The sequence below is a fragment of the Netta rufina genome, assembly GCF_964035555.1.
Source record: "Netta rufina genome assembly, chromosome: 21".
Lineage (NCBI taxonomy): Eukaryota > Metazoa > Chordata > Aves > Anseriformes > Anatidae > Netta > Netta rufina.
In genome coordinates, this window is record NC_140145.1 from 889,107 (window position 1) to 913,083 (window position 23,977).

Below are 23,977 nucleotides of genomic sequence, written 5' to 3' on the forward strand. Positions count from 1 at the left end.
TCCTGGCCACAATGTGTAGGCAGTTGAGCCCATCTGGCTCAGGATCTTGGTGTTTACATCCCACCGTGCTGGGGAGCCACTACTGCATGAACCTTACATGAGAACGGCCATGTGTGGCCCCAGAGCCAGCGGGAGATGCAGGGTTTCAGCTTGTGTCTCTCAGGAGTGCTGGCCTGGAGCATGGAGCACTGTGGGGACCATGTTGAGTTTCAAGGGGGTGAGCTGCAGGTACAGCTCTGAAAGCTCTGGCTCAAGCTCCTAACCCTCATATCGGTCGAAATTGGCCTTACAGGTTTTATTGTGTGGCTTCTGTCCCCATCTTGCAGATGAAGATGGTCTTTATGATTTTATTCTGTTTTTGCTTAGACGTATCACTTGAGCTAATGCCAACCCTTGTGAGGACATGCAGGGGCTAAAACAACAAATCCAAAGAGATATGTAGAAATTCATACAAGCCAGGGTCACTACTGGAATTTTTCAGCAAAAAATTCCTCTCAGCTCTGTCTCCAGCTGTGCCAGCCCCTGGCACATAGACAGGTCTCCCCTAAGATGTGATGCACTCTGATACAGCTCCCAAAGGCCCCACAGGGGTCACCTTGGTGGTGACTTCTGACATCATAGGCAGAACCAATAGGGCCTAACCCCTCATGTTGTCAGACCCCAAGCCCATCTTTTATTAAAACATGCATCTTAAAATTTGTGCACAGCCTAATGATGAGTTTGTAACTGTCTGAGCTACTGCTGGGGCATGAAGGTGTTTGAGGTGTCTCTCAAACACCTTACCCAAATGCTCAGCCCTCTTTGTTCTTATGTGCTTACTTTGCTCTTTGCAATAGGAGTGATCTCCCACCTGTTTTTCCCAGGCTAGGTCTGTGCTGCCATGCTAAAAGGTGGCAGCATGGCTCGGAGGATGAGCATCGATGAGCTGGAAGACCAGCTCCTCTGTCCCATCTGCTTGGAGGTCTTCAAGGAGCCCTTGATGCTGCAGTGTGGGCATTCTTACTGCAAGTCGTGTGTGGTGTCACTGTCTGGAGAGCTGGACGGGCAGTTCCTGTGCCCCGTGTGCCGCCAAACCGTGGACTGCAGCGCCTCACCACCCAACGTCACACTGGCCCGTGTCATTGAGGCACTGCAGAGCCGGGGCGAGGCAGAGCCCACCCCAGAGTCCTGCCCAACACACCACAACCCCCTCAGCCTCTTCTGCGAGACTGACCAAGAGGTGATCTGTGGGCTGTGCGGCACCATCGGGAACCACCGCCAGCACAAGATCACCCCCATCTCTACCACGTACTGCCGGATGAAGGTTGGCAGGCAGGGACTCCCCAGGCTGGGGGTTAGGGTGTCTGTAGCAGTCCCAGCCCCAAGCACAGCAGTACTAGCTGGACAAGTGTCCCCTTTCCTTGAAGGGACAGGCTGGAAATGAGGCCAGTGTGGGCAGCATGGTCCCATAGCACAGGCAGATGTGGGGCAGGGGAACCTTGGCTGGGGGTCAGCTGTTTCTCAGGTCAAGCATGTCCCTGGCTGAGGGGGCAACATGGTTTTGGTGGCTAGAGCACCGTGGGGAGAGCTGAGGGTGAGGTAGTGCCAAAGGGACCTTTCAAGATTGCTTTCAAATACTATCAAACGGAGTCTGGAGATAAGGGCTGAGGCGAGGTGCCACAGGAGAGCAAGGAGGCAGGGAAACAGGAGCCCCAGCCAGGCAGAGTAAACAGCTGGCATCCCCTACCCAACATCACATGAAAGCCCAAGGAATGGAAAAGCACGGGGCCACTGTTCCCCTCAGCTCCTGACACTGGGGTGATAAGAGTGGGACGCACCAGAAAAAAACACCCTGCCTGAGTCAGACTCTGGGCACTAGTGCCGACAGGGTGTCACAGGCCTGGCACTGGCTTGCAGCCACTCACCAGTGCAGAGCTGCAACGGGTGCAAGGTATGGAGGGGCAGGAATGGGAGCGGAGATGTGGTGCTCCTGGCAAGAGTACTTGGCATGCTCTGAGTGTTCTCCTGCCTCTGGCAACCCCAAATCCTGTAGATCCAAGTGATCAGCAGGATGTGCAGGACCCCAGAAAGCTTGGAAGAGCATGGCTTCTCAGGGCCACAGCTTCTTGGGGGGCTGGCAAGCACAGGAGGACAGCCTTTGATCAAGTAGGCTGGCAGAGAGGACCATCCTAGAGAGAGTTACTGTCGTTTTAGGAGGAGCTGTCTGTGCTGTTAACCGATGTCCACCAGTACAAGAGGAACCTGGATGAACACTTCAGCAAGCTCATCAACAACAAAAGCCGCATTGCAGTGAGTGCCACATGCCAAGGGAGCCTGCTCTGCGTAGTGCCTTGTGTCCCACACAACTCTTGGAGCAACCTCTACTCCTGGGTCTCCTCAGCTCACCTCCTCTTTTCCTCTCCCTCTCTTCTCCCTTCCCTGGGACAGCAGACAGGGCTTATCATTCACCCCGTTCCCTGAGATTGCTGTTCTCCATGAAACTTGGGGATTAAACATAGCCCTGTTTTGGGAAAGGTGACGTAGCCCTCTCTGGTGGCTTTTGTTTTCCAAAGGGGTGATGTAACCTTCACTGAGTGTCTTGGCAGGACAAAGCTTTTTTGACCGAACGTCCTTGGAGATGATGAGATAACAGTGAAAAACACCCTACTCAGAGCAGGCTTCCCAGTCAGAACGCTGATAATTGCACATTGAGTTTATGTTTGGTTTAGAGGTGTGTCCATTTTCCACACAGTAGACATCTCAAAGAGACCTCTTGGTATCCCTTCTGAGGCTTAAGCTTCCCAGTGGGGATCCTCAGAAAGGCTGAACCCAAATTAAACTGGAGCTGCACTTCCCCCACTTAGCCCAGGACACAGGTTGTTCCCTGGCAGCAGAGGGATCTGAAGACTCTTTTCCAAGGTTCTGACGAAGCCAGCTGGGGCATCAGGAACATAAAATCTGGGCGGGGTGTAAGGGAGGGGTGCCATGGTGCTGAGGCCAGCAAGGTGGAAAGACATTTAGCCTCTGTGAAGAGATGCTCTTGATTTGGAACAGAAGTGGAGGGCAGCTTGCTGGGATGCACAGACTTTTCCGCTGGCGCCTCAGAAACCAGAAAGCAGGTGAAGGGAACATAGTAAGGCAGTCCTGCACAGCCACTTGCTGTCTCCCTGCAGAACGAGGCAGATGTCTTCAAGTGGGTGATCCGGAAGGAGTTCCAGGAGCTGCACAGATACATTGATGAGGAGAAGGCCACCTTCCTGGAGAGCGTTGAGGGGAAAGCAGCCCAGCTCATAACTTCCATCGAGTCCCAGGTCAAGCAGACATCAGATGCCCTGCAGAGGCTGAAGAAGATACATAGCTCTCTGGAGATGCTCAGCAATGAAAGTCAGCTTGATTTCATCCGTGTGAGTATGCTAACTAGTGTGTGCTTCAGGAAGGTGGTAAGGGTCAGACAGGCTCTCCTGCCTTCATCCGACTGCTCACAGCCCTGGGCCTTCCCCTGAGCAGTGAGTACCCCCACCAAGCATAGCTAGAATACCAAGAGAAGTGAGATGTCAGTGCCCTCTGTCCTGCCAGGGCCTCCCCAGATGGCAGAGGCCCAGGAGAGGAGAAGCCTGGCCTTTCTGGTGTGGGGCACGGATATGTGGAGGTGTGACCATGCAGATAAGTGCCATTTTGCGAGCCTCCCACCACTGACTCTTTCTTTCCCTTGTGTTTTCCAGAAATACAGCTCCTCCCAGTTCAGGTGAGTGATGGGATGGAACCAGTGGGGACAGCAGCACCTCTGCACTGGGGCTAAAGAGCCCAAGCCAGTGGGCACCTCAGCATTGCTGGGGTAATCTAGCATGGACACACTGCCCTGCTCACTTCCGTGGTCGTTGCTGTCGTGACGGAGAGCCACGGCCAGAGCCATGCATGCAGCCCCAGAAGAGGTCAAGAGCAGCTGTGGAGATGCCAGTGGCTCCATCATACATAGTAGAAGGTGAGAAGAGGCCACACACACATCAACTCTGTCATGGCTGCCCATGTCTTTCCAGGTCAGAGCTTCCCAGCCTGCTCCCAGGTGATGGCATCTTTAGCCCCATTTCCTTCAAGCCATGTTTCCACCAAGATGACATCAAGATGACAGTTTGGAAGCGGCTGCACCGCCATGTCCTGCCAGGTACCAACCTCCCCATGTGGCATCACACTGGGAGCCCTGGCTTACTGGCACATGCTGCTGGGACAGGCTGCCCAGCTGGCACCATGCTGCCCTGGCCTCTGACTTGCTCTCCAGTTGTGTTCTTCTCACCTCCAGGAGAGCTCCTGGAGCAGTGGCTGACCCAGTATCTCATGCTGGTAGCAGCTTGCTCTTGTGTAACACTTTGTCTGCTTAAAGTTCAGCAGCACCAGCCCCTCTGGCTGTGCCAGCTCTCAGGGCAGAGTCAGCGTCACCTGGAGCCACAGCCCTACCTGCTATTGTGGCTGGAGGCTGACTGCTTTCTTTTCAGCTCCAGAGATGCTGAAACTGGACCCGGTGACCGCGCATCCCCTCCTGGAACTCTTCAAGGGTGACACAGTGGTGCAATGTGGACTCTACCAGCGCCGGGACAGCAACCCCAAGCGTTTTGACTCCAGCAGCTGCATCCTCACCTGCAAGGGCTTCTCCTGTGGCCAACACTACTGGGAGGTGATAGTGGGCACCCGCAGCCACTGGCGCGTGGGCATCATCAAGGGCACAGTCAGCCGCAAAGGGAAGCTCAGCAAGTCTCCTGAGAACGGCGTGTGGCTCATTGGCCTAAAGGAAGGCAAAGTCTACGAGGCCTTCAGCACCCCACGGGCCATCCTTCCACTGACCGCCCGGCCGCAGCGCATCGGGATCTACCTGCACTACGAGCGGGGCGAGCTGACCTTCTACAACGCCGACAGCCCCGACGAGCTCAGCCCCATCTACACCTTCCAGGCGGAGTTCCAGGGCCAGCTCTACCCCATTGTGGACCTGTGCTGGCCCGAGCGGGGGCCCTACTCGCCCCCTATCATCCTGCCCCCCCCCGGCGCCACCCGGCGCCCCCAGGGGCCGTGCCGCCAGCCGGTCCCCGAGGCGCCCGCCGAGCCGTAGCGCGGCCGCTGGGGCGAGCCTCGGCCCCCCGCGGGAGGGCCCCTCCCGGCCCCTCGGGGAGCGCGGCCGCGGCCCCGCTCAATAAACAGCACTGCCCGAGCCGCGCCGCGACCGCTGCGAGCCGCCCGCCGGACGGGGCCTGGGGGGCGGGGCGGGGGGGAGCGGGCGGGGCCTGGGGGCGGGACCTGGGCGAGCGGGCGGGGCCTGGGGCGGGGCGGGGCGGGGCGACTGGGAGGGGGCCCGGTGGTGGGTGGGGCTTGCGGGAGGGGCGGTGCCGAGGGGCGGGGTCCGTAGGGCAGGGGCGGGGCCATGAGGGGCAGGGGCGGGGCGATGCGAGCACTCGGGGCGGGGCCATGAGGGGCAGGGGCGGGGCGAGCCGAGGCGTGCGGCGGAAGTGACGGCGGCGGCGGCGCAGGCAGCGCGCGGTGGCGGCCATGGCGCTGTACGGCGCGGCCGCCGCTGTCCTGAGCGGGCTGGAGCGCGGCGAGGGCGGCCTGAGCGGGCTGGTGTACGGCAGCCGCTTCCCGGTGCGCGGCGGGGCGGGGCGGGGCGGGGTGGAGGGCCCGGGTGGAGGGCCCGGGGGGGCTCGGGGGGGCTGCAGCGCCCGTGACCGCCCGGTGCCGCTGCCGCCCCGCAGCACACCCGGCAGCTGTACGCGCTGGTGGCCGAGACCCTGCGCTACTCCCCGGTGCTGGAGGCGCTGCTGGACGGCGCCGCGCTGCTGCGGGCCGAGAGGAGGCTGCCGCTGCCGCTGGCCAAGGTGAGGGGGGCCGCGGGGCGGGGGGGGGGGGGGTTCGGCCGCGGGGCCTCGCGGCGCTGACTGCTGCCCGCAGGTGCTGGTGTACGACCTGCTGTTCGGCAAGGGCCTCAAGTGCGGGGGCCGCTGGAAGGCGCTGGTCCGGCGGCACCGGGCGCGGCTGGAGGCCGAGCTGGCCCGGCTGAAGGTGCGGCGCGGGGTGAGCCGCAACGAGGAGCTGCTGGCGCCCGGCCCGGGAGCCGGCCCCGGAGGTGAGCGGGGCGGGGGCCGGGCTCTCCCCGCGGCGGCGGGGCCGGGTCTGACTCCCCCCTCCCTGTGCTCCCCAGCCCCGTGTGTCCCCCGCTACGTCCGGGTCAACACCCTGAAGACGCGTGTGGACGATGTGGTGGACTTCTTCAAGCGCCAGGGCTACTCCTTCCTGGGCAAGGCAGGCAGGTGAGCGATCCCCTGCCCCAACCTGTGTCTCGGAGGGGTGCTGGTGGGCAGGCAGCGAGCTCCTGCAGGATGAAGGCTGGTGAGCGATGAAGGGGCGATGGTGCTGCTCACAGTGGCTGGGTCAGGGTCTCTGCTGCCACGTTCCCCGTTCCTACCTTCTGCCTCTCTGGGTGCTGCCTGGAGCTGAAGTGGAGAGAGAGGAGGTGTGGGATGAAGGGGTTTCTGTGCCTGGGCCCTGGAGGGTTCTGATTTTGGGCATGGTGGAGCAGGATTGTGCTCAATCTCTTTCCTTGTGGACAGCATGGAAGAGCTGAGGACCCTCTCTGGGAAGAAATTCTTACTGGATCTTCATCTCCCAGAGCTGCTGGTTTTCCCTCCGCAGACTGACTTCCATGACAACCGTCTCTATACATCAGGACACATCATTCTGCAGGACAAGGTCAGAGAGCTGGGGAGCAGGAAGCTGCAGTGCAGGGGTGGGAAAACCACTGGCAGGAGTGGAGGCTGTCTTTTCCCCCCAATGTCTGGACTTGGGGCTGCTTTGCTGCAGCACTTGAACGAAACAGAAACTCTGAGCACAGCCTGAGTCTGCGGGGTTCCCCCCCAGCTTTGCTTGTTTGCTTGACAAGCAGCTGGGAGGAACATGGCACTCTGGGTTGTGCAGTGCTGTTCCCATGCTGCAGGAAGAGTTTTCTAGCAGCAGAGGTAGGTGCTGTGCAGACTTGGCCCCATGTTCCAGTGGTCACCTGTGAACCCACAGCATCTGACGTGACCTCAGGAGGGGCCAAGGGTAGCTCGTGTACAAGGTGCATGCAGCCTGAACCTTTCAGGGTGACTTGTTCTCCTGCAGGCCAGCTGCCTCCCTGCCTTCCTGCTCAGCCCTGTTGCCAGCTCCCATGTGATTGATGCCTGTGCTGCCCCTGGGAACAAGACCAGCCACCTGGCTGCCATACTGAAGAACAAGGGGTGAGTGCAGGCTGGTGTGTGGCAGGGCCCAGAGGGACTGAGAGTGGTCACAGTTGTGAGAATGTGGCAGGGCTGAGGTGGGAAGAGCTACAGCCTGTAACCTTACCTGCTGACTCAGGCTGACACTCCCTTCTCCCGAGGCAGGCTGGGGATCTGATGATGTTGGGTCATTGGGAATGCCTGAGGGGAGGTGGAATCAGAGGGTCATGCCCCAGCTGCTGACTTGGCACTCTGCCCTGTATACCTATGTGGGAAAGAAGCTTCTCAGCTCTGGCTGCCCTGCAGATAGGTGTTTAGGGCTGCTGGTGGCAGCTGTGGTGAGCATGGCCCTGGGACTGGGCAGGGTGTTCATGCTTCTCTTGGGTGTTGGGTTCTGCTTTCAGACAGATTTTTGCCTTTGATCTGGATGCTAAACGCCTGGCCACCATGAACACCATGCTGACGCGAGCCGGTGTCACCAGCTTCAAGCTGGCCCAGCAGGACTTCCTGACAGTTGATCCCCATGACCCTAAGTACAGCAAAGTGACCTATATCCTCCTGGACCCATCATGCAGTGGCTCAGGTAATGTGGGGGCTCGAGCCATCCCATCTGCCAAAGGTAGCAGGCTTAAGCTGGGCTTTTGGTGGGTGACTGCAGCACTCTCTGCAGGGATGGTGAACCGGCTGCCGGTGGAGGAAGCTGCCCCAAGTGCAGAGCGGCTGCAGGCACTGGCTGGCTTCCAGCGCAGAGTCTTGAGCCATGCACTGAGCTTCCCAGCGGTCCAGCGCCTGGCCTACTCCACCTGCTCAGTGCACCGGGAAGAGAATGAGGATGTGGTGCAGGCGGTGCTCCAGGAACAGGGCTCAGCCTTCAGGTGTGCTTGTTTTGGGAAGCGATGGGGAAGGACAGAACACAGGAAGCTGGGAGGTTGTTGCCTCAGCAGCTGTTCTGCTGCTTTGGGGTCAGCGCTGTCCCTTGTGCCATGCTGTAGGCTAGTGAACGTGTTCCCATCCTGGCCCTGCCGAGGACTTCCTACCTTCCCTGGGGCAGAGTGTTGCCTTCGTGCCTCCCCTGAAGCCACACTCACTCAGGGCTTCTTTGTGGCTGTCCTGGAGCGCTGCAGGGACCAGGCTGCTGTCCCCAGGTAGGTGGTGGAAGGGGTGTAACTGGGCCCAGGGCTGCCTAGGTACCTTGGTGATGCCTTCCTGGTGTAAGGAGGAAGGAAGGAAGGAAGGAAGGAAGGCGGAAGGGCTAGCTGCCCTGAGTGCTGGAGAAGGCAGGAACCACACGTCTATCTTTGTTCCTGTCACAGCTCCTTGCCTGCATCAGCTGAGGAAAGTCTGCAGCAAGGAGAGGAAATGGAGCCAGGAGCAGCTCCTCCCAAGAAGAGGAGACGGAAAAAGCAGCGGGTAAAGACATGAAATAATTTCTTAGGAGCATGCAGTGGCTGGTTTTAGCTGGTGGATGCTGTTCCTCCCGTGCCCTGCTGCACTGCAGCCCTTGTACTGCCTAGACAACAGAAATAAAAGCTTTCCACCAGCTGATGGTGTGGTTAACTTCTGTAATTCACTGCTTCTCCCCAGGACCAAATGGTCTGGGTATTGCACATGCCATTGCACAGGAGGAAACTGCTCCTCCGGGTATGTATAGGGGCCTTTGAAGCCAGCGCACAGCACAAAGCTTGCCCTCAATGATAGACCTGGACTAGGGTAGCCTTAGGAAGTGAAGTCAAACAACACCAGTGTTTCTGTATCCTGGGGGCCTGGATTGCCTCTGCTGGATTAGTGACATACCTTATTTTTCCCTAAAAAGCTTTAACCCAGCCTAATCTGTAGTTTTGGAAAAGGCTTTTGACTGGTGGTAATGAAGCAAATAACATAATCCCTTGCTGGAGAAGACCACAATTCCTGCAGTATGCTGTCTTGCCCAGGAACAGCCACTGCTTGTGGTCTTACAGCTGAATAACAGGCACGCTAACAGACAGGCAAAGGTGGGAGAACAAACATGTTGGTGAAATAATAGTCTGCCATCCCCCAACTCATCACCCTGTGTTTGAATGGGGAGAGCAACACAAATGCAAGCTGGAAGGAACTAGAAAGCAGTACCATATACTGCACTAGCAATGTAGAACCCTGCTTGAGCCCAAGACTCAAAGGCAAGCAAGACAGGAACAGTCTTTTTATTTTAAATCAGTGACATAAGAAGCGAGAGGAAAAAAAAAAATTGCACATTCACACTAAAATCCTCCTCAGCCACACCAGGAATGATCCAAGTCTTGAGTAAAACCCCAGCTTCCCTCTGTCCCCCTACTGCAGCCCAGGCACAGGGGTATCTCCCAGCAGGGGTCTGAAGGGGCCTGTACAGCACAGAGGGGAAACAGCTTGGACTTCACCTGCCTAGGGACTTGGCACAGTTCTGGTTTTGTTCAGGGCAGCCCAGAAACAGCAGAGCCAACAGCCAATGCTCCACAGGGTGCCCTCACCTCCTTGTTCAGCACCTGCCACCCTCTGCCCACTGGCCCTTGGTGGAGCTGGAATGATTTGAGGAAGGCTGAGAGACAGATCAGGTCCTGCCCTTGTGAGGCTAAGCAACAGCAGTCTGCACACCCTAGCCGTATGCTCCCTCACCTTTGGAGCCCCATGACTGTTCTCCAGGCACAGCAACACCTGGGGAGAGGGATGAATCACCAGAATGAGCTTGCACATGCGTGTAGCCCATGATTAGCTACTTTCTCAACCTCCAAGGGCATGTTTGCTCAACTTGGCTTCTTCACAGCACCTATCTGCCATGCTCCAATCAGCCCCGCAACAGACTACTACATCCCCCCAGCCGCTTTTTTTTTTTGTTTTTTACAGATGCTAGCAACCCCCCCCACCAGCTCCGGCAGCTGTGACCCTTTAAGGGAGAAGGTGCCAGCCTGCATCACCTCCACCCTTCTGCACTAAAGGGGGGCAACCCTGCTGTGCCACATAGACCCTGGTCACCTACTCTCCTTCTGCCTGCTGGGAGAGGCACCTTGTTCCTGGCAGACAAGAGGAACACGCAAGAGCTCCTGCTCCTCATCCTCAGGGGAATTAAAAAAAAAAAAAAAAAGTTACGTCACATCCACATACATCACATTTTAAAAATAATGACTTGTTACAGCCTGGGAGGAGCACACAGTCACAGAGTACACAGCTGGGCTGCTCCAGCCAGCCCCTGGGACACAGCTGCCTTTCCCCAGCACAGCCAGTCCCCTGGGGCAGAGGTGGGGTGGGCCCACACCTCCTCACCAGGCTGTAACGTAACAGCACAGGTAAACTACCAACAGCGCTGCAGGGTCTAGCAACCTCACTGAACCAAGCTTGAAGGAATTCAAAGGCAATTTAGCTTAAATATAAAAATAAATTCTTATTTTGTTATAAAATGTTTAAATATTTTTTTTGTTTTGTTTTTAAATTTAGACTTCAGCAGACACACACACTCACACGGCTCGGAGAGTAAAAAAAACCCGGCAGCAAAGCACTCCTGGAAGCAGAGGGGAGCCTGCGGGCAGGGGTGCCCGTCCCTCTCCCTGGGCAGGGTAGCTGTTGGACACGGACCTGAGCTCTGGCAGCCTCTTCCTGTAAGACCTCCCCAAGATGGAACAGCCCCATTCCCAGATGGGTGGGGACAGGGGAGAGCACCATAGCTCCTAGGAGCCGGTAAACAGAAAAGGATGGGGGATGAGCTAAAAGTGGGAATCAATTCAGGTCTAGGGAGGTGCAAACCCACCTCCTCTGGGCTCCTTCCTTTGGCAGTGCCAGAGGACCCCAAGGTGGCAAAACGGTTCCAGCTCCTAGCCCAGGAGAGTAGGGCATGGGAGGGGAAGTTGGGAGAGGAGAGGTTGCCAGGGCCCAAGCCCCCATGCTGGGGAGCCAGGGCCAGATCCCCCCACCCCAGCTGCCTTTCTTTCAGTCACAATGACAGACGGACAGAACTCACCCAGCAAGAGTAGCCACGCAGTGATGCTACTGTCAACATCCAATTAGCTAGGGCACATCCCCTGCAAAGGAACAGGTGCCCCCCAAAAAAAACTCCAAACAGCAAATCCGGCATAACCAACATGCCGCCACACACACGGTTCAGTTTTTCCTCCAAACTCGATTCAATGAGAGCATTAAAACAGGAGCACAAACAAAGCAAAACAAACAAGGCTGTACACAAGCAGGGAGGGGAGGGAAGGGGAAAAGCCCAGCACCCAACAAACAGCAGCGAGGGTCAAGGGCTGCCCATGCCCACTGTGCTCTTCCAGCTGAACTTCAGTGCTGTGGCACAGAGCTGCCTGCCCAGCGCATGCTGCACGAGGTCTGAGGTTCGACAGCAGATGCGAAGTTGTGACAATGGGCTTGTCATCTAGCTGCAGCTGGGTCAGCCATTTATGGCACCAAAATGCCCAAACTTGCAAGGCCAGGCTGGTGCTAACCCAGGATCTCTGCAGAGATGACAATAACCAGCTCAAAGCAGAGTCCTCCAGAGGAATCGTGTTCACCAGGCTCCAAGATTAAATGGCAGGGAAAGGTTTCTGGGCCTGGTGAAAACCACGTCCCTCAGCAGCCCAGAGCAGAGAACTGTGACCAGCAAGGCTGCAGCATGGCTATGGCTGGGCTCCAACCACTGATGTGCCAGCTGCTGTACTGGGGACGGGGGGGCTGATAGCCAGGGGGCTCAGGAGGGGACAGGAACAGCCATAGGAAGCAACGGGGAAAAATTACACATTATGAAACATGGCAAAACAGTGAGGGAGGAAACACTGTGGGTATGTACAGAGGTTCATCCAGCCTTGGCTGTGGAACTGTTCAAGTAAGAAGTTTGGTTTATCCTGTTGTCCCACCCCAGTCAGCGCCACCCAGCACTGCCTCCAGCTGGCATCCGTCAGGGGCCTGGCCCCGTCACCACTGCTCCCACCACGGGGACTGCTCCAGACCAGAGGCCCTCACGTGTATGCTGGCGCAGGTGCTCCTTGCACAGGCCAGCAACAGGGACCTGATAGCCCCAGAGGTTACTTTTTGCGGGTGTGCTGCCTCCGTGCCTGCAGCCGCTGACGAGCACCAGTCTTGGATCCTGCTCCAATGGAAAACGATGGGGTTGATGGACCTGGAAGCAAAAAGATTGCATAGGTCTCTCTGGCCTGGCAGAGGAGGAATTCTGGGGAAATGATTTTGCCTCCCCTGGAGCCCAGCAGATACCACCTCAACCTGTTGCAGGGAATTGCATCAAACCTGGCTCCCACAACACAGCCTGGTCCTGCTGCTGTCCCAAATCCAAAGAGTAACATGGCCAACCAGCCCCCAACAGCTCCCTGGCCTGGTGAGGAACCCTTACCAAAGGAAGTGCCAACTCCTCCAAATGCTGAGGCAGGAGTGCTGGGCGTCCCAAAGGAAAGGCTGCTGCTTCCACTCCCCACTGCTCCTGGGACAGGCGTGCTTTGCCCGAAGGTGGGAGCAGGAGTTCCTGGAAAGCAACATAACCACCATGAGCCCGGTTCAGCAAAGAGGAAGAACCTGGCCTTTGGGGGACAGGAGGCACAGATCTCCCCCTATAGACTGAAGTGAAGCAGGCCCCCAGGTCCTGCTTCTTCACCCAAGAACCATTTTTCATGCAAGACGTTGCATTCTTGCTTTCTCATCATAATTCCTGGACCCTCTTGCCCTGAGGGAAGCATGGGTAAATTTGCAGCTCAGGGAAGCACAAAGGTTTGCATCTGTCTAGACCAGAAGTTTCTCAGCATGTAGGTTGCAACTCCATGGTAGGCAAGGTAGTTTAGCAAGGGTTCCAAGTGGTAGTACTTTGGTCATGACAGCCCTATAGGCTTGGGGCAGAGTAGCTGGAAAGCTGTGCAGAGGAAAGGGATCTGGGCGTATTGATTGATACTCAACTGAACATGAGCCTGCAGTGTGCCCAGGTGGCCAAGAAGGCCAAGGGCACCCTGGCTTGTACCAGCAGCCAGCAGGACCAGGAAGGTACTCTGCTCTGGTGAGGCTGCACCTCGAGTGCTGCTTTGGGCCCCTCACTACAAGAAGGACATCGAGACCCTGGAGTGTGTCCAGAGAAGGGCTGCGACACTGGTGAAAGGCCTGGAACAAAAGTCCTGTGAGGAGCAGCTGAGGGAGCTGGGGTTGTTTAGTCTGGGGAAGAGGAGGCTCAGGGGAGACCTTATTGCTCTCTACAATTACCCGAAAGGAAGTTGTGGGAAGCTGGGGGTCAGCTTCTTCTTGCAAATAACTAGCAATAGGACTAGAGGGAATGGCCTCAAGTTGTATCAGAGGAGGTTTGGGTTGGAAATTAGCAGACATTTCTTTCTTCTGCTGAAAGGTCAGGCATTGGAATGGGTTGCCCAGGGAGTCTGTGGCATCACCAGCCCTGGGGGTGTTTAAGGAAAGGTTGGATGTGGTGCTTCAGGACATGGCTTTGTGGTGATATTAGTGGTAGGGGGATAGTTGGACCAGATGATCTTGGAGGTCTTTTCCAACCCTAATGATTCTGTGATTCTAGAACGCTTCAGAGACAACAGAGAAGACTGTATTCACTGGCTGGAAGTGTTTCCACTCACCAAGAAATTCCAATTTGTTTCTAACTACCAGCAAGACCTCGGCTTCTCAGGGGCAGGAGAGCACCTGGCTGGGCTCAGTGCTCATGTGGAACTAGAAAGCTGGCATGCTTAGAGGGGCCAAGGAGCAGTGAAGAGCTACAGACTAATCTGCCCCTCTACCACCAAGGGCTGGGGACCTGTGCAGAGTGCACTGCACTACTGTTAACCCATTGAGGGCTGCAGAGCCTGGGGGAGGATCTCAGCAAGGTCTGGAAGGAAAGCAGCTGCCTAGATCCTGCCCTGCCCTCCACCCTGCCAGAAGGCCCCAACCACTGCCACTCACCTCCAAACACAGGCTTGGTATCAGGGGTGCTGGGCACAGTGAAGGCAAACGGCGTGTTCTGGTTCTGTGCACCCAGCGTGCTCTGTGTCAGGGAAGAGCCGAATGGCGTTGCTGCCGCTGCTGCTCCGCTCTGCCCAGCCCCGAAGTTGAATGCAACGGCAGGGGAGCCGCTGTTCAGGGTGGGCACACTGAGCCCAAAGGCACTGGCAGAGGGGCCTGGCTGGGCAGCTGCCCCGAAGGTGAAAGGAGAAGGGGTGGTGCCAAAGACGGCTGTGCCAGTGCTGCTGCTTGTGGTCTGGGTGCTGGAACCAAAGCTGACTGTAGTGGAGGTGGCTGTCCCGAAAGAGAAGACCGATGTGGTGGTCCCAAACACTGCCTGGGTGCTGCTGGTGCCAAAGGCACTCTGGGTGCCACCTGTGCCAAAGGCTGGCTGTGCACTGCTACCAAACGCTGGCTGAGTGGTGGACTGTGCTGTGGGGGCTCCAAAACTGAACGTGGGGCCAAAGCTGATGGGGCCTGCAGCAGGCTTGCTGGTGGGCAGCTGGCTCTCTGCAGCACCAGTGCTGAACGCTGGCTGGCTTGCTGCCCCAGGATATGGCGGTGGTGGCTTCGCGCTTGTGCTGAAAGAACTGCCAAAAGCTGAAATGGAGGAGCCAAATGTTAACGCCGACTGACCTGTGGTGGCCGGGGTAGATGACGATAGCGTGGTGCTCCCAAATATGCTGAAGCCCACAGTGGTGGTAGGTGCCATTGAGTTTGAAGCTGCTTGGCCAAACGTGGGGCCTCCAGGGACACTGGTGGTGGCAGTGACAGTGGCTGGAGTTGGCTTTCCAAACTGGAACACTGGCCCTGGGGCAGCAAAGCTGGAATCTGTACTGGTAGCTGAGCTGGCCAGGCCACCGAACAGGAACGGCTGCGACGTACTTGTGGATGTGGCAGTGGTCACAGTCAGGCTGGCAGTAGGGCCGGTGGAGGCAGGTGGGTTGAGTCCAAAGCTGAAAACTGGTTTAATGGTGGCATCTGTGGAGGAACTCAGAGTGGTGGCAGTTGTAGCTGCGGTGGTAAAGATGACGTTAGGGAGACCTGTGAATCCTGCTGTGGTGGTAGTGGAAGCTGCTGGTAAATCTGCAGCCGAGGCTGTCTGTGACAGTGGTTTGAACGTGAAAGGAGAGGCCTTTGCTGGAGACAAAGCTGCTGTCACGCTGCCAAAGATAGGCTTGAACATGGTGGCGGTGGAAGATGTTGAGGAAGGGCCTGAGCTTGCAGACACAGTGACTGCAGAGGAGATGACAGCTGTACAGGGTGCTGTGCTCTCATTTTTTGGCAAAGCACCGAAGATGGGTTTGAAGACGGGGGCTGTAGTGGGGACAGCAGTGGCTGTGGTCGTTGCTGGCTGGCTGGCAGGTGGGGTGCTCAGCATCCCAAATAAGATGTTTGGCTTTGGTAAGGAGAGAGGCTTAACAGGGGTCTGGCCCAGCTCTGTGAACGCAGGTGCCACACTGCTGGGAGGCTGTGCCCCCGAGGCAGGAGGTGCAGAAAGCACAGGTGTGCTTAACACAGGCACAGGCTTGGTGTCAGCAGAGGTCACAGGCAGAGAACTCAACTCCAGTGACACAGCAGCAGCAGGTGGCTGTGATGCTGATGAAGAAGGCTGGGACCCTATTACAGCTCCAGTGGAGTCTGGAAAGGCGAAGAGAGCTTTTTTTTAGGGACATGGGCCTAACATACAGACAGCTTTTCTCCCAGACAGCCATCCTAGTTCTGCAAAGGTTCCTGGAGACCCAGTCCTCCATGCTTAACACAGCTCACAACAGGACCATGGCCTGTGTCCCCCAACTTGTCCTCCAAGTTCTGCCTGCCAGGGCATGCAGAACATTTAAACAGGAATTTTTCCAGCCTGCCTTCAACAGAAGGAATGCAGGGCTCCTGCTGAGCCTGGACTGCTCTGCCACCATCCCACCCTGCTGACCTTACTTCTCCTCACCTGCTGTCATAGGTGCAGCCTGGCTGCTCTGCATCTTCTTCAGGCTGTCCAGGAGCGAGTTGCTGCTGGGTAGGACAGGAGCTATTGATGCAGGCGCAGGCCCTGGGGACGTCACCATGGTTACTGTGAATGCCAGCGGCCTGGACACAGGTGTAGTCTCTGCAGTGGTGCTGGGAACTGGATCTACTGGAAAGGAGACAAAAAATCAGTATCCGTAACTTGCTGTAGGGGACTAGCCATTAGTAAAACTGCAGGCTCTGGGGCATGACCTCTTTGAGTCTCAAGGCACTGAGAACATCCCTAGATCCAAGGACCAGGCAGAGACTTGCCTGGGAGCTTCCCTAGCCTGTGCTACAGACACCCCACTGCCTGCCAGCCCCAGTCCTGGGTTTCTACTCCACTGCTCCCTGCCAACCCCATCAGGAGCCCAGCCTGCCCAGAGGTGCAGCCCTTACCAGCCTTATCCTCCAAGACTTTGTTGAACCACTGCAACGCTGCTTTCTTCTCCGCATCCAGGTCCTCTGATGTGATGGAGTAGCCCAGCTGAGGTGGTGGGGGCTGCCAAGAGAGAGCAGCAGCTTAGCTCCTTCTCAGGGAAGCCGGCAGAGCTTCTCTGAATGTGTGGTGAAGGCAGGCAGTCGCAAGACCCGTGAAGCAGGTGGTTCTGCCACAGCACGCTACCGCGGAGCTCCAATCCCCACTCATCGTGACCCCGGCTTGGCGCTGAGGGCACGGCAGGCCTTCCCCAGGCCATTACCTGGTCCGGCAGCAGGCAGCACAATCACGCACAGCCCACCAGACACTGGGGCTGGGGATAGCGTCACTTCCCACTCCGCCAAGGACGGGGCCTCCTTCCTGAGGGCAGGCAGGTCAGTCTCCCCCCAGCCCTGCAGAAATTGCAGTGAGCACATTCTATTGCCAGAGGAGGGCAAAAGGGGCTGCGAGACAGTGACGTACCAGCGCCAGCTGGTCCCCCCGGCGAGATGACAGCAACTGGATCTTCCTCTTCCGCTTCCCGCTGCTCCCTGACACAGATGGTGGGCTCAGGGAATTTCGCTTCTTTCTCATTGGTGTCTCCACCACTGCAGAAGAAGGTAAGTCAGACCCAGCTCTGGGCAGAGGAGTTGGAATTGTATCAGCAGATACAACTCCTCTCTCACAGAATCATCTAGGTTGGAAAAGACCACCAAGATCACCTAGTCCAACCTCTGACCTAACACTAACAAGTCCTTCACTAAACTGTATCACTGAGCTCTACATGTAAACTTCTTTTAAAGACCTCCAGGGATGGTGACTCCACCACTCACGTGGGCAGCCCATTCCAATGCCTCACAACCCTCTCAGTAAAGAGGTTCTTCCTAATATCCAACCTAAAACACCCCTGGCACAACTTTAGCCCATTCCCCCTCGTCCTGTCACCAGGCACACGGGAGAACAGACCAACCCCCACCTCGCTACAGCCTCCTTTAAGGTACTTATAGAGAGCGATAAGGTCACCCCTGAGCCTCCTCTTCTCCAGGCTGAACAACCCCAGCTCCCTCAGCCACTCCTCATAAGACTTGTTCTCCAGACCCCTCACCTATCTGACCCAAACTCAAAGAGCAGAGCTAAAGATATGGCTTTTAGCTGAGAACAAGGCTACAAGACTCTGGAAAAGCAGCTGGCCACAGCACATCCTGGGACAGTTTGGTACAAGAGCCTGTTGGCATTCAGCAGAGAAGCAACTCCTTTTACCACTTCCAAACAGTCCTTGCAATCTGCCTACTTGAATCACACACTAGGAAAGCTACACGAGCCACATCTAGCGCTGCACCATGGCAGACAGGTGGCTATTTATGATGGACACGGGATATCCTGTCCATTTTAGATGAGGAAGCATTGGAAGAGGCTCAGCCTGGAATCTGATTGGGATGCTGCTTGTAGCATGGCACATCTTGGTGCAAGGTTGACACCTGGACCCGTGCCAATCAAGGTTCTGGGGCTCCCTCTTGCAAGCCAGCTCCCACACATCTGCTAGCATGCAGACATCATCAGTATCCCTTGCTCATCGCCTGGAAATTCATTTAGGGCAGTTGCTGAGGCCAGAAGAAGTACCACTGCCTCAGCACCAGCACATTCCTAGTTGCCAGGTAGCACTTCAACCCAATCCCACCTGTAGACATAAAGTCACATCACGTCCCCACTGCTTGTGTGTATTGACAGCCTATCCAACCCTGCACAGAACTGCTGCCAGCCCATGCTCACCTTTCTCTGTCTGCAGCTCCTTGTCTGATTTCACTGGAGTGGAAGTGTTGGAGCGATGTGACTCCTCCTCCCTGTGCCAGTGGGAGAAAGCTAGTTAGGGTCAAGCCCCAGGCATGGCGCCATCCCTTGAGAGCAGGACAGGCCAAACACACTAAGGATTCCTATTAGTAACACTGGCCTGTGGCCTCAGCCAAACAATGTGCCTTGAGACATCTTGAGCACAGCCCTGCACCACCCTGAAAGCAGCTCAAGGCTCAGGAGCTGCTTCCCTCTCCAGACCACAGCTTGATGCAAGTCTGCAGAAGCCCCAATTCTCTGTAGGACAAATCAACCCAAGGGCAGCACCCAGCAGCCCTGGATGGGAAACACAAAGGTGTCTGTCTGTCATGCACAGGTCTCCGTCTGTCACCCACCCTTTCAGGGCAAGGGTGGCGTCAGTTTTAGTTCCGACAAATCCTTACTGCGGAGTCAGGTCCTTCTCTCAGCTGGGAGAGAGGAGCACATGGGCCTACGCTACAAGGCAGGCACCAAAAGGCAACTGTATATTATGTATTTTACATAGCTCTGGTGAATTGCTTTAGAGGAGACAGCAAGAATCAGGACCTGCCTCTTCCCAGGTTTTGGTGGCTCAAGTAACCCAGGCTATCACAATGCCACAACACAACGCTGCCTCTGTGGCAATATCTGAACGTCTGCATCTCTAACCCAGTCCCAGAATGCGGCGGGGATTAGGATGGTGCAGCTCTGCTGCTCCAGAACTCCTGCTGGGACAGCAGCATGACAAGGTGGCAGGGACAAGTGGACAAAAGCAACAGGGCTGCCACACAGGTGCGTCGTACAACAGTCACTTTTCAGAAACAGGCCTGGACTACCCGGCCTCATGGAGAGCAGGATTTGGTCACCAGGCTAGCGGAGACATTGCCTGCCCTTCCCCTAGCTGGCATCAATGAACAGGCGCTCCCCAGGCGAGTGGCTAGTTACCTGGCTTTCCTGAGAGGCCATTCAGGTGTCTGGGGGCGGGAGGATGCGGGGCTGGACAGCGGGGAAATGCTCACACCACTCCTCTTCCACAGCTGGAATCCAGAGAGAGACCAGCAGTAACTTAGTGCACAAGCTGGGAGAGAGGAAACTGTCCCATCCTCCTGCTCACTTGCACGGTAAGTGCCATCTCTTCCCAGGACCATGGCTAACAAGCCCAGAGCCTCACTCTCTCCACCACTTTGCTCCCCTCCATGTTCAGTAGAGCACAGCAGCATCTGGCCACCCCCAACTCAATCTGCACTGAGAGCAAGCAGCCTCCAGGCTCTTAACAGCCAGTCCTGCCAAGAGGACAGGAGGAAGGATGCTGTTTGTCAGGTGCAGCTCTCTTGCCATCACACAGCAGAGGCTGCTCAGCTGCCCCAGACACCCTTGCACGTCTACAGCGGCTCTGGCTGAAGCAGGGCACCTCCTTGCCAGAGCTCAGAGAGGATGAATCCCACTTCAAGGATTTCATACTCCCATCAGGGGAAACCTGTCCTTACTAATAGCATGGAGGAAGCCTTTCTCTACAAGGACAGCACAGATTCATTAACCATGACTATGTTCCTCCATCAGATCTGCAGCCTGACCCAAGAGCCATTTGAGCAATGTTTTATTTTATAGCTCAGCAGCTGCCAAGGGGGCCTGGGTCAAAGTGGGAACACATGGTTCCAATACACGCTGACTGCAGCTGAAAAGGTGCCAGTGCAGCAACGGGATTTACTTTTCCTTCTTTCCTTTCACCTGGATCCAGCCACCCTAGCATGCTGGCCAAGTCTAAGCAGGGAGGGGTGGGAGTGTCCTCCTGGTTTCAGGAGGACGGCTCAGCCTGGGGACACCCCTGGCAACGTGCACTGAAGGATGAGGAACATCACTGCCTGCTGCTGCTGACACAGCAGCCAGTCTAATGTGCAAGGAGCTGGATCTGCCTGCCTAAGCTGTGCTGGAGACTCACTGCAGTGCTCACCACCAGGCACCTCACAACACTGCTCTCATCTTACAAGCCCTGGGTTCGAGTTACGCAGGTGATCCCAAAGGAGGGTTGAGCTACTCTGCACCATGCTTGGCTGTGGGCTCCAGTGGTGCCTTTGGCAGGGGTGTTTCCTACCTGAGAGAGGCCCCGGCTGGAGCTGTAGGAGCTGGCAATGGCATTGCGGATAGAGCTGGGTATCCCACCAGCATATGTGTTGTTGAGGGAGCTCATGGAGGAGGTGCGTGACCTCTTGTTCGAGCAGTCATCTGGGCAGTGTGAAACAAGGCCTCTCTTCAGAGAGCCAGGCCTGCAGAAAGTTAAAGACGATTTTAGGAGCTCCCCACCATTCTACCCAGAGGCCCTTTAAATGCAGGACAGGTGGAGGAAAGCAACCCTGCTTTCACACAGCACGGAGCTTGGGAAGAGGCCTCTGCAGCAGCACAGCCCTACAGCCACTGGCCTGCACTCACAAAGCACAGCTCTAATACTGAGTGACAGCCAGGAGGCACGGTCACGGCCTCTCTTCCTCTTCACAGAAGCTAGGCTCCACAAACAAAACCCAAGCACCTTTTCCAGAGCACACAAACTTTCAGACTCACCTCCCAGCCAACAGCAGTTGTTTTTGGCCCAGTGGGCACTTACTTGGGTATGAGAGAGGCAGGGACACCGTTGGCTACCAGAGGCTCAAATGCTGACTGCCCACTTCCACTGCTATCATGGCGCCTGCAGGAAAGAGGGCAGAAACCTGTGAGAGCGAGGAGGCAAAAGTGACGAGGGCTGCCCTCTCAGCCTGGCAACAGGACCTCTTCCAGGGGCCTAGGCACTGTGAAGGCACAAACCTTGCTTTTTTCTTGCCAACACCTGGGATAAGGGTTTTCCCCATCCACAGCCCACTGCAGATTCTCTTTCCACCCAATCCTTACCTCATCAATTCTCATCCCCAGCTGCTTCCTCCCAAGCACCAGCAGCTCCATCAGCTGCCTGCTGGGCAGAGCAGTTTTCACTTAACAAAATATTTGCTCAAATACGTTATTTGAAGCTAAAATATTTCAGAGAGATTTTGCAGCTCATTTTTGGAATGGACCTAAGCTCCAGAGGTCTAGTCTTCTACCTCTTCCTAGCCAGCACCTTGGATGATTTGAGTCAGAAATGGGATCCCTCTTTCCCCCAACGATTCAGTAGAGAATTTAAGCCTGAAAGTCTTAAAACAAACCCTACTATGAAGCAGAGCTGGAGGCGTCAGATCCATCCTGTCACTTAGCCGAAATCCTTCCTTCAAGCTCTGAATGTGTTGGTCACATTGCGCAGGCAATCCAGCGCTCTCCAGCTGATGCATACCCCTTTCTGTCCTCAAAGGTCACAGTATTTTCTGCCTACAAGTATTCTTCATGCTTGTCAGATATCAATCCCTTCAAAATTGGCTTTTTTTGGCAGAGATTGGTATTGGCATGTTGAAACAAAAAAAAAAAAAGGCAGATCCTGTTCACGTAACCAGCCTGTTATCCTTCCCAGCTCTGGTAGGGCTCAGATTCACCAAGCTGTGGCAAGTGTTCAAAAGGAGAGGAAACTCCCATGATGGAGGAAGAATCCACACGTCCTGCTGCAGCTCCCACCACCAGCCTGCTCCTGCAGCAGCAGGACAGCAGCCAGCAGCTCTCTGCAAACTCCACTCATCCTGTTGTGCTCAGGACCACCTCCAGCAGCAGCCCCAGAGCAGCACTCAGGGCAATGCACCCATGCACTGCCTTTCTCTGCTCAAACCACTCCTCCTTAGTCTCTCCATTAATGTGCCTCAGCCCAGGAAGGCTGTCCTGGAACATGATGGGCAGAAGGGTACAATGCAAACAGCCCCCACGTATGTGGGAAGGAGAAACAAGAAACAGAAGCAAAGAGAAAAACAAGGCAGTGCTGTGTCCCAGCAGTGACAAAGGCTCCAGCAGACCTTGGTATCCAGGATTTACGCCTTGTCCTTCACCGGCAAAGCCACTGCACCCTCACTTCTTGTAGCTCAGAGCTAGAGATCACTGACCTTGACTAATGAAAGCAGAAGATAGTCTCTTCTGTTTCCCCTTTTGTCTTTACCTCCTTTTGGTACTTACAGCGCGTGAAGGAACCATGCAGAGCTTTTAAAGCATAATGCTTCCACCTGGAGACCTAAGACGTGTGGATTGCATCTCTCCTTGACAACTAGGGCCAACTGAAGGATAGACATTTCAGCCTATGGCTGATACCAAGTTTTCCCTGCCAGTTTCCCCAGCCTACAAACCCCTGTGATGACAGAAATCACTCCCCTTCCCAGGAGCCTTGACAGACTTCCCTGATCCACATTCAGGCCTCTCCGAGCCCTAGCAACGCAGGGGAACATGCCTGACCTGCGAGCTTGCCCAGGCAAAACCTAAACCATATCCCTTTGATCTCAAGGGCAAAAAGGAGTCTTGGAAGAATTTCGGACACAGCTGAGAGGGCTGGGTGATGGGACATGCTTCCTCTTTGCATTCCTCTGGTTCAGTTTCCAGTGCTCTTTTCTATCCCAGGCTCTGTGTCACATCACATTTGTCACCACTGAAGTGCCAGGCCCATTCTGACCATCCCAATACATAGTCAGCAACCTGCACCACAAGGTTATTACCTTCTCTTACTCTCTTGATCGTTCCCCAGAACCTGGTCCTCCTCCTCCTCCTCCACAGCCCTCTTCCTGCTCTCCTTGATGGCATTCAGCACAGTCTCTTTTGCACATGGGTCTGGGCTGCTGTTGGCCAGGAAGGCCACAGGTGAGGTCAGCTGCTCCAGCCTGGTGAAGAAAGCAAGGAGTTAGAGATAGGGGAACCCCAGGGCCAGCCCCACAACCTCTCGCACTGGCTGCCCGGCGGCTCCGTGTGAGCGGTGAGGGCCGTCCCACGCGGTCTGAATCCCAGCATTCTTCCCAGGGCACAAAAGCAACGCCGCGGGCAGGGGTTAGGCCAGCGCAGGGCCGCGCTCTCCCACCGCGGTGCTCCGGGCAGCGGGTGCAGCAGCCGAGGGCCGGCGGCCGGCCCTCCCGGGGCAGCTCCCGGGGCCCCTCCCGTACTCACGCGGGGCTGCGGGCCAGGCCTCCGGGCCGGGCGATCCTCACGGTGACGGGGCTGCGGGCCGGGCCGGCGCGGCGCGCCCAGGCCGCGCTCCTCCGCGGGCAGGCGTCCCAGCAGGCGGCAGGCAGGGCGCCGGGCACGGCGCTGCGGGCCTGCGGCAGCGGGTACCGGCGGCGCGGCGCCTGTGGCCGGCAGCGCGGCGGGGTCCTGCGGAGACACGGCGGTCAGACACACCGCGCCCCGCCGCGGCGGCCCGCTCCCCCCCCGCCCCGCCCCGCTTACCCCAGGCCCGGGCCGAGGCGCCGCGCCGGGGTTCGCTGGGGCCGGCCCGAGGCGGCGGCCGGGCCCCCGTTGGCGGCGGCTTTGGCGGGCGGGCCGGGCCGCATGGCGCACCAGGCCCCCGCCGCGCCCAGCGCCGCCGCGCCCACCAGGGCGCCCCGCAGCACCAGGCAGGCCAGCGCCAGCGCCAGGCCCACGGCCGCCAGCGCCGCCGCCGCCGCGCCCCGCCGCCCCCAGGGCCCCGCGCCCGGCCCGGCCCCCGCCATCCCGCGCCGCGCCGCGCCGAGCCGCCCGCCAGCCG

General features: G+C 56.9%; 3 protein-coding genes across 5 annotated transcripts; 2 read left to right on the top strand and 1 right to left on the bottom strand.

Moving 5' to 3' along the window:
- Window positions 1-898: 898 nt before the first annotated feature.
- On the top strand, window positions 899-5,077 carry TRIM50 (tripartite motif containing 50; the record flags this gene model as incomplete). The annotated part of the gene is made up of 6 exons (XM_084299919.1): window positions 899-1,303; window positions 2,194-2,289; window positions 3,153-3,383; window positions 3,702-3,724; window positions 4,017-4,141; window positions 4,470-5,077. 6 exons carry the CDS (start codon window positions 899-901, stop codon window positions 5,075-5,077), a joined length of 1,488 nt encoding a protein of 495 aa, XP_084156045.1.
- Window positions 5,078-5,462: 385 nt separating this feature from the next.
- On the top strand, window positions 5,463-10,621 carry NSUN5 (NOP2/Sun RNA methyltransferase 5). Of its 2 annotated transcripts, XM_084299583.1 has the most exons (11): window positions 5,463-5,604; window positions 5,715-5,837; window positions 5,911-6,085; window positions 6,161-6,269; window positions 6,570-6,708; window positions 7,120-7,235; window positions 7,619-7,797; window positions 7,885-8,089; window positions 8,207-8,359; window positions 8,528-8,624; window positions 10,071-10,621. In XM_084299583.1, exons 1-11 carry the CDS (start codon window positions 5,512-5,514, stop codon window positions 10,158-10,160), a joined length of 1,479 nt encoding a protein of 492 aa, XP_084155709.1. In that variant the 5' UTR covers window positions 5,463-5,511; the 3' UTR covers window positions 10,161-10,621. The 2 variants fall into 2 exon arrangements, with proteins under 2 accessions (XP_084155709.1, XP_084155708.1); XM_084299582.1 differs by having other exon boundaries at window positions 5,911-6,269.
- POM121 (POM121 transmembrane nucleoporin) lies at window positions 9,379-23,942 on the bottom strand (the record flags this gene model as incomplete). 2 transcript variants are annotated; one of them, XM_084299580.1, is made up of 13 exons in its annotated part: window positions 9,379-12,330; window positions 12,559-12,687; window positions 14,109-15,788; window positions 16,093-16,278; window positions 16,548-16,650; window positions 17,050-17,174; window positions 18,337-18,407; window positions 19,318-19,409; window positions 20,465-20,636; window positions 20,972-21,052; window positions 22,959-23,120; window positions 23,401-23,604; window positions 23,680-23,942. In XM_084299580.1, 13 exons carry the CDS (start codon window positions 23,940-23,942, stop codon window positions 12,236-12,238), a joined length of 3,363 nt encoding a protein of 1,120 aa, XP_084155706.1. In that variant the 3' UTR covers window positions 9,379-12,235. The 2 variants fall into 2 exon arrangements, with proteins under 2 accessions (XP_084155706.1, XP_084155707.1); XM_084299581.1 differs by having other exon boundaries at window positions 16,093-16,275; window positions 23,680-23,789.
- Window positions 23,943-23,977: the final 35 nt, after the last annotated feature.

Coding starts and splice junctions, on each gene's coding strand:
- NSUN5 (XM_084299582.1), top strand. CDS start 5,512: ATGGCGCTGTACGGCGCGGCCGCCGCTGTCCTGAGCGGGCTGGAGCGC. Junction 6,270..6,569: donor TTCCTGGGCAAGGCAGGCAG/GTGAGCGATCCC, acceptor CCTTGTGGACAG/CATGGAAGAGCTGAGGACCC. Junction 6,709..7,119: donor ACATCATTCTGCAGGACAAG/GTCAGAGAGCTG, acceptor GTTCTCCTGCAG/GCCAGCTGCCTCCCTGCCTT.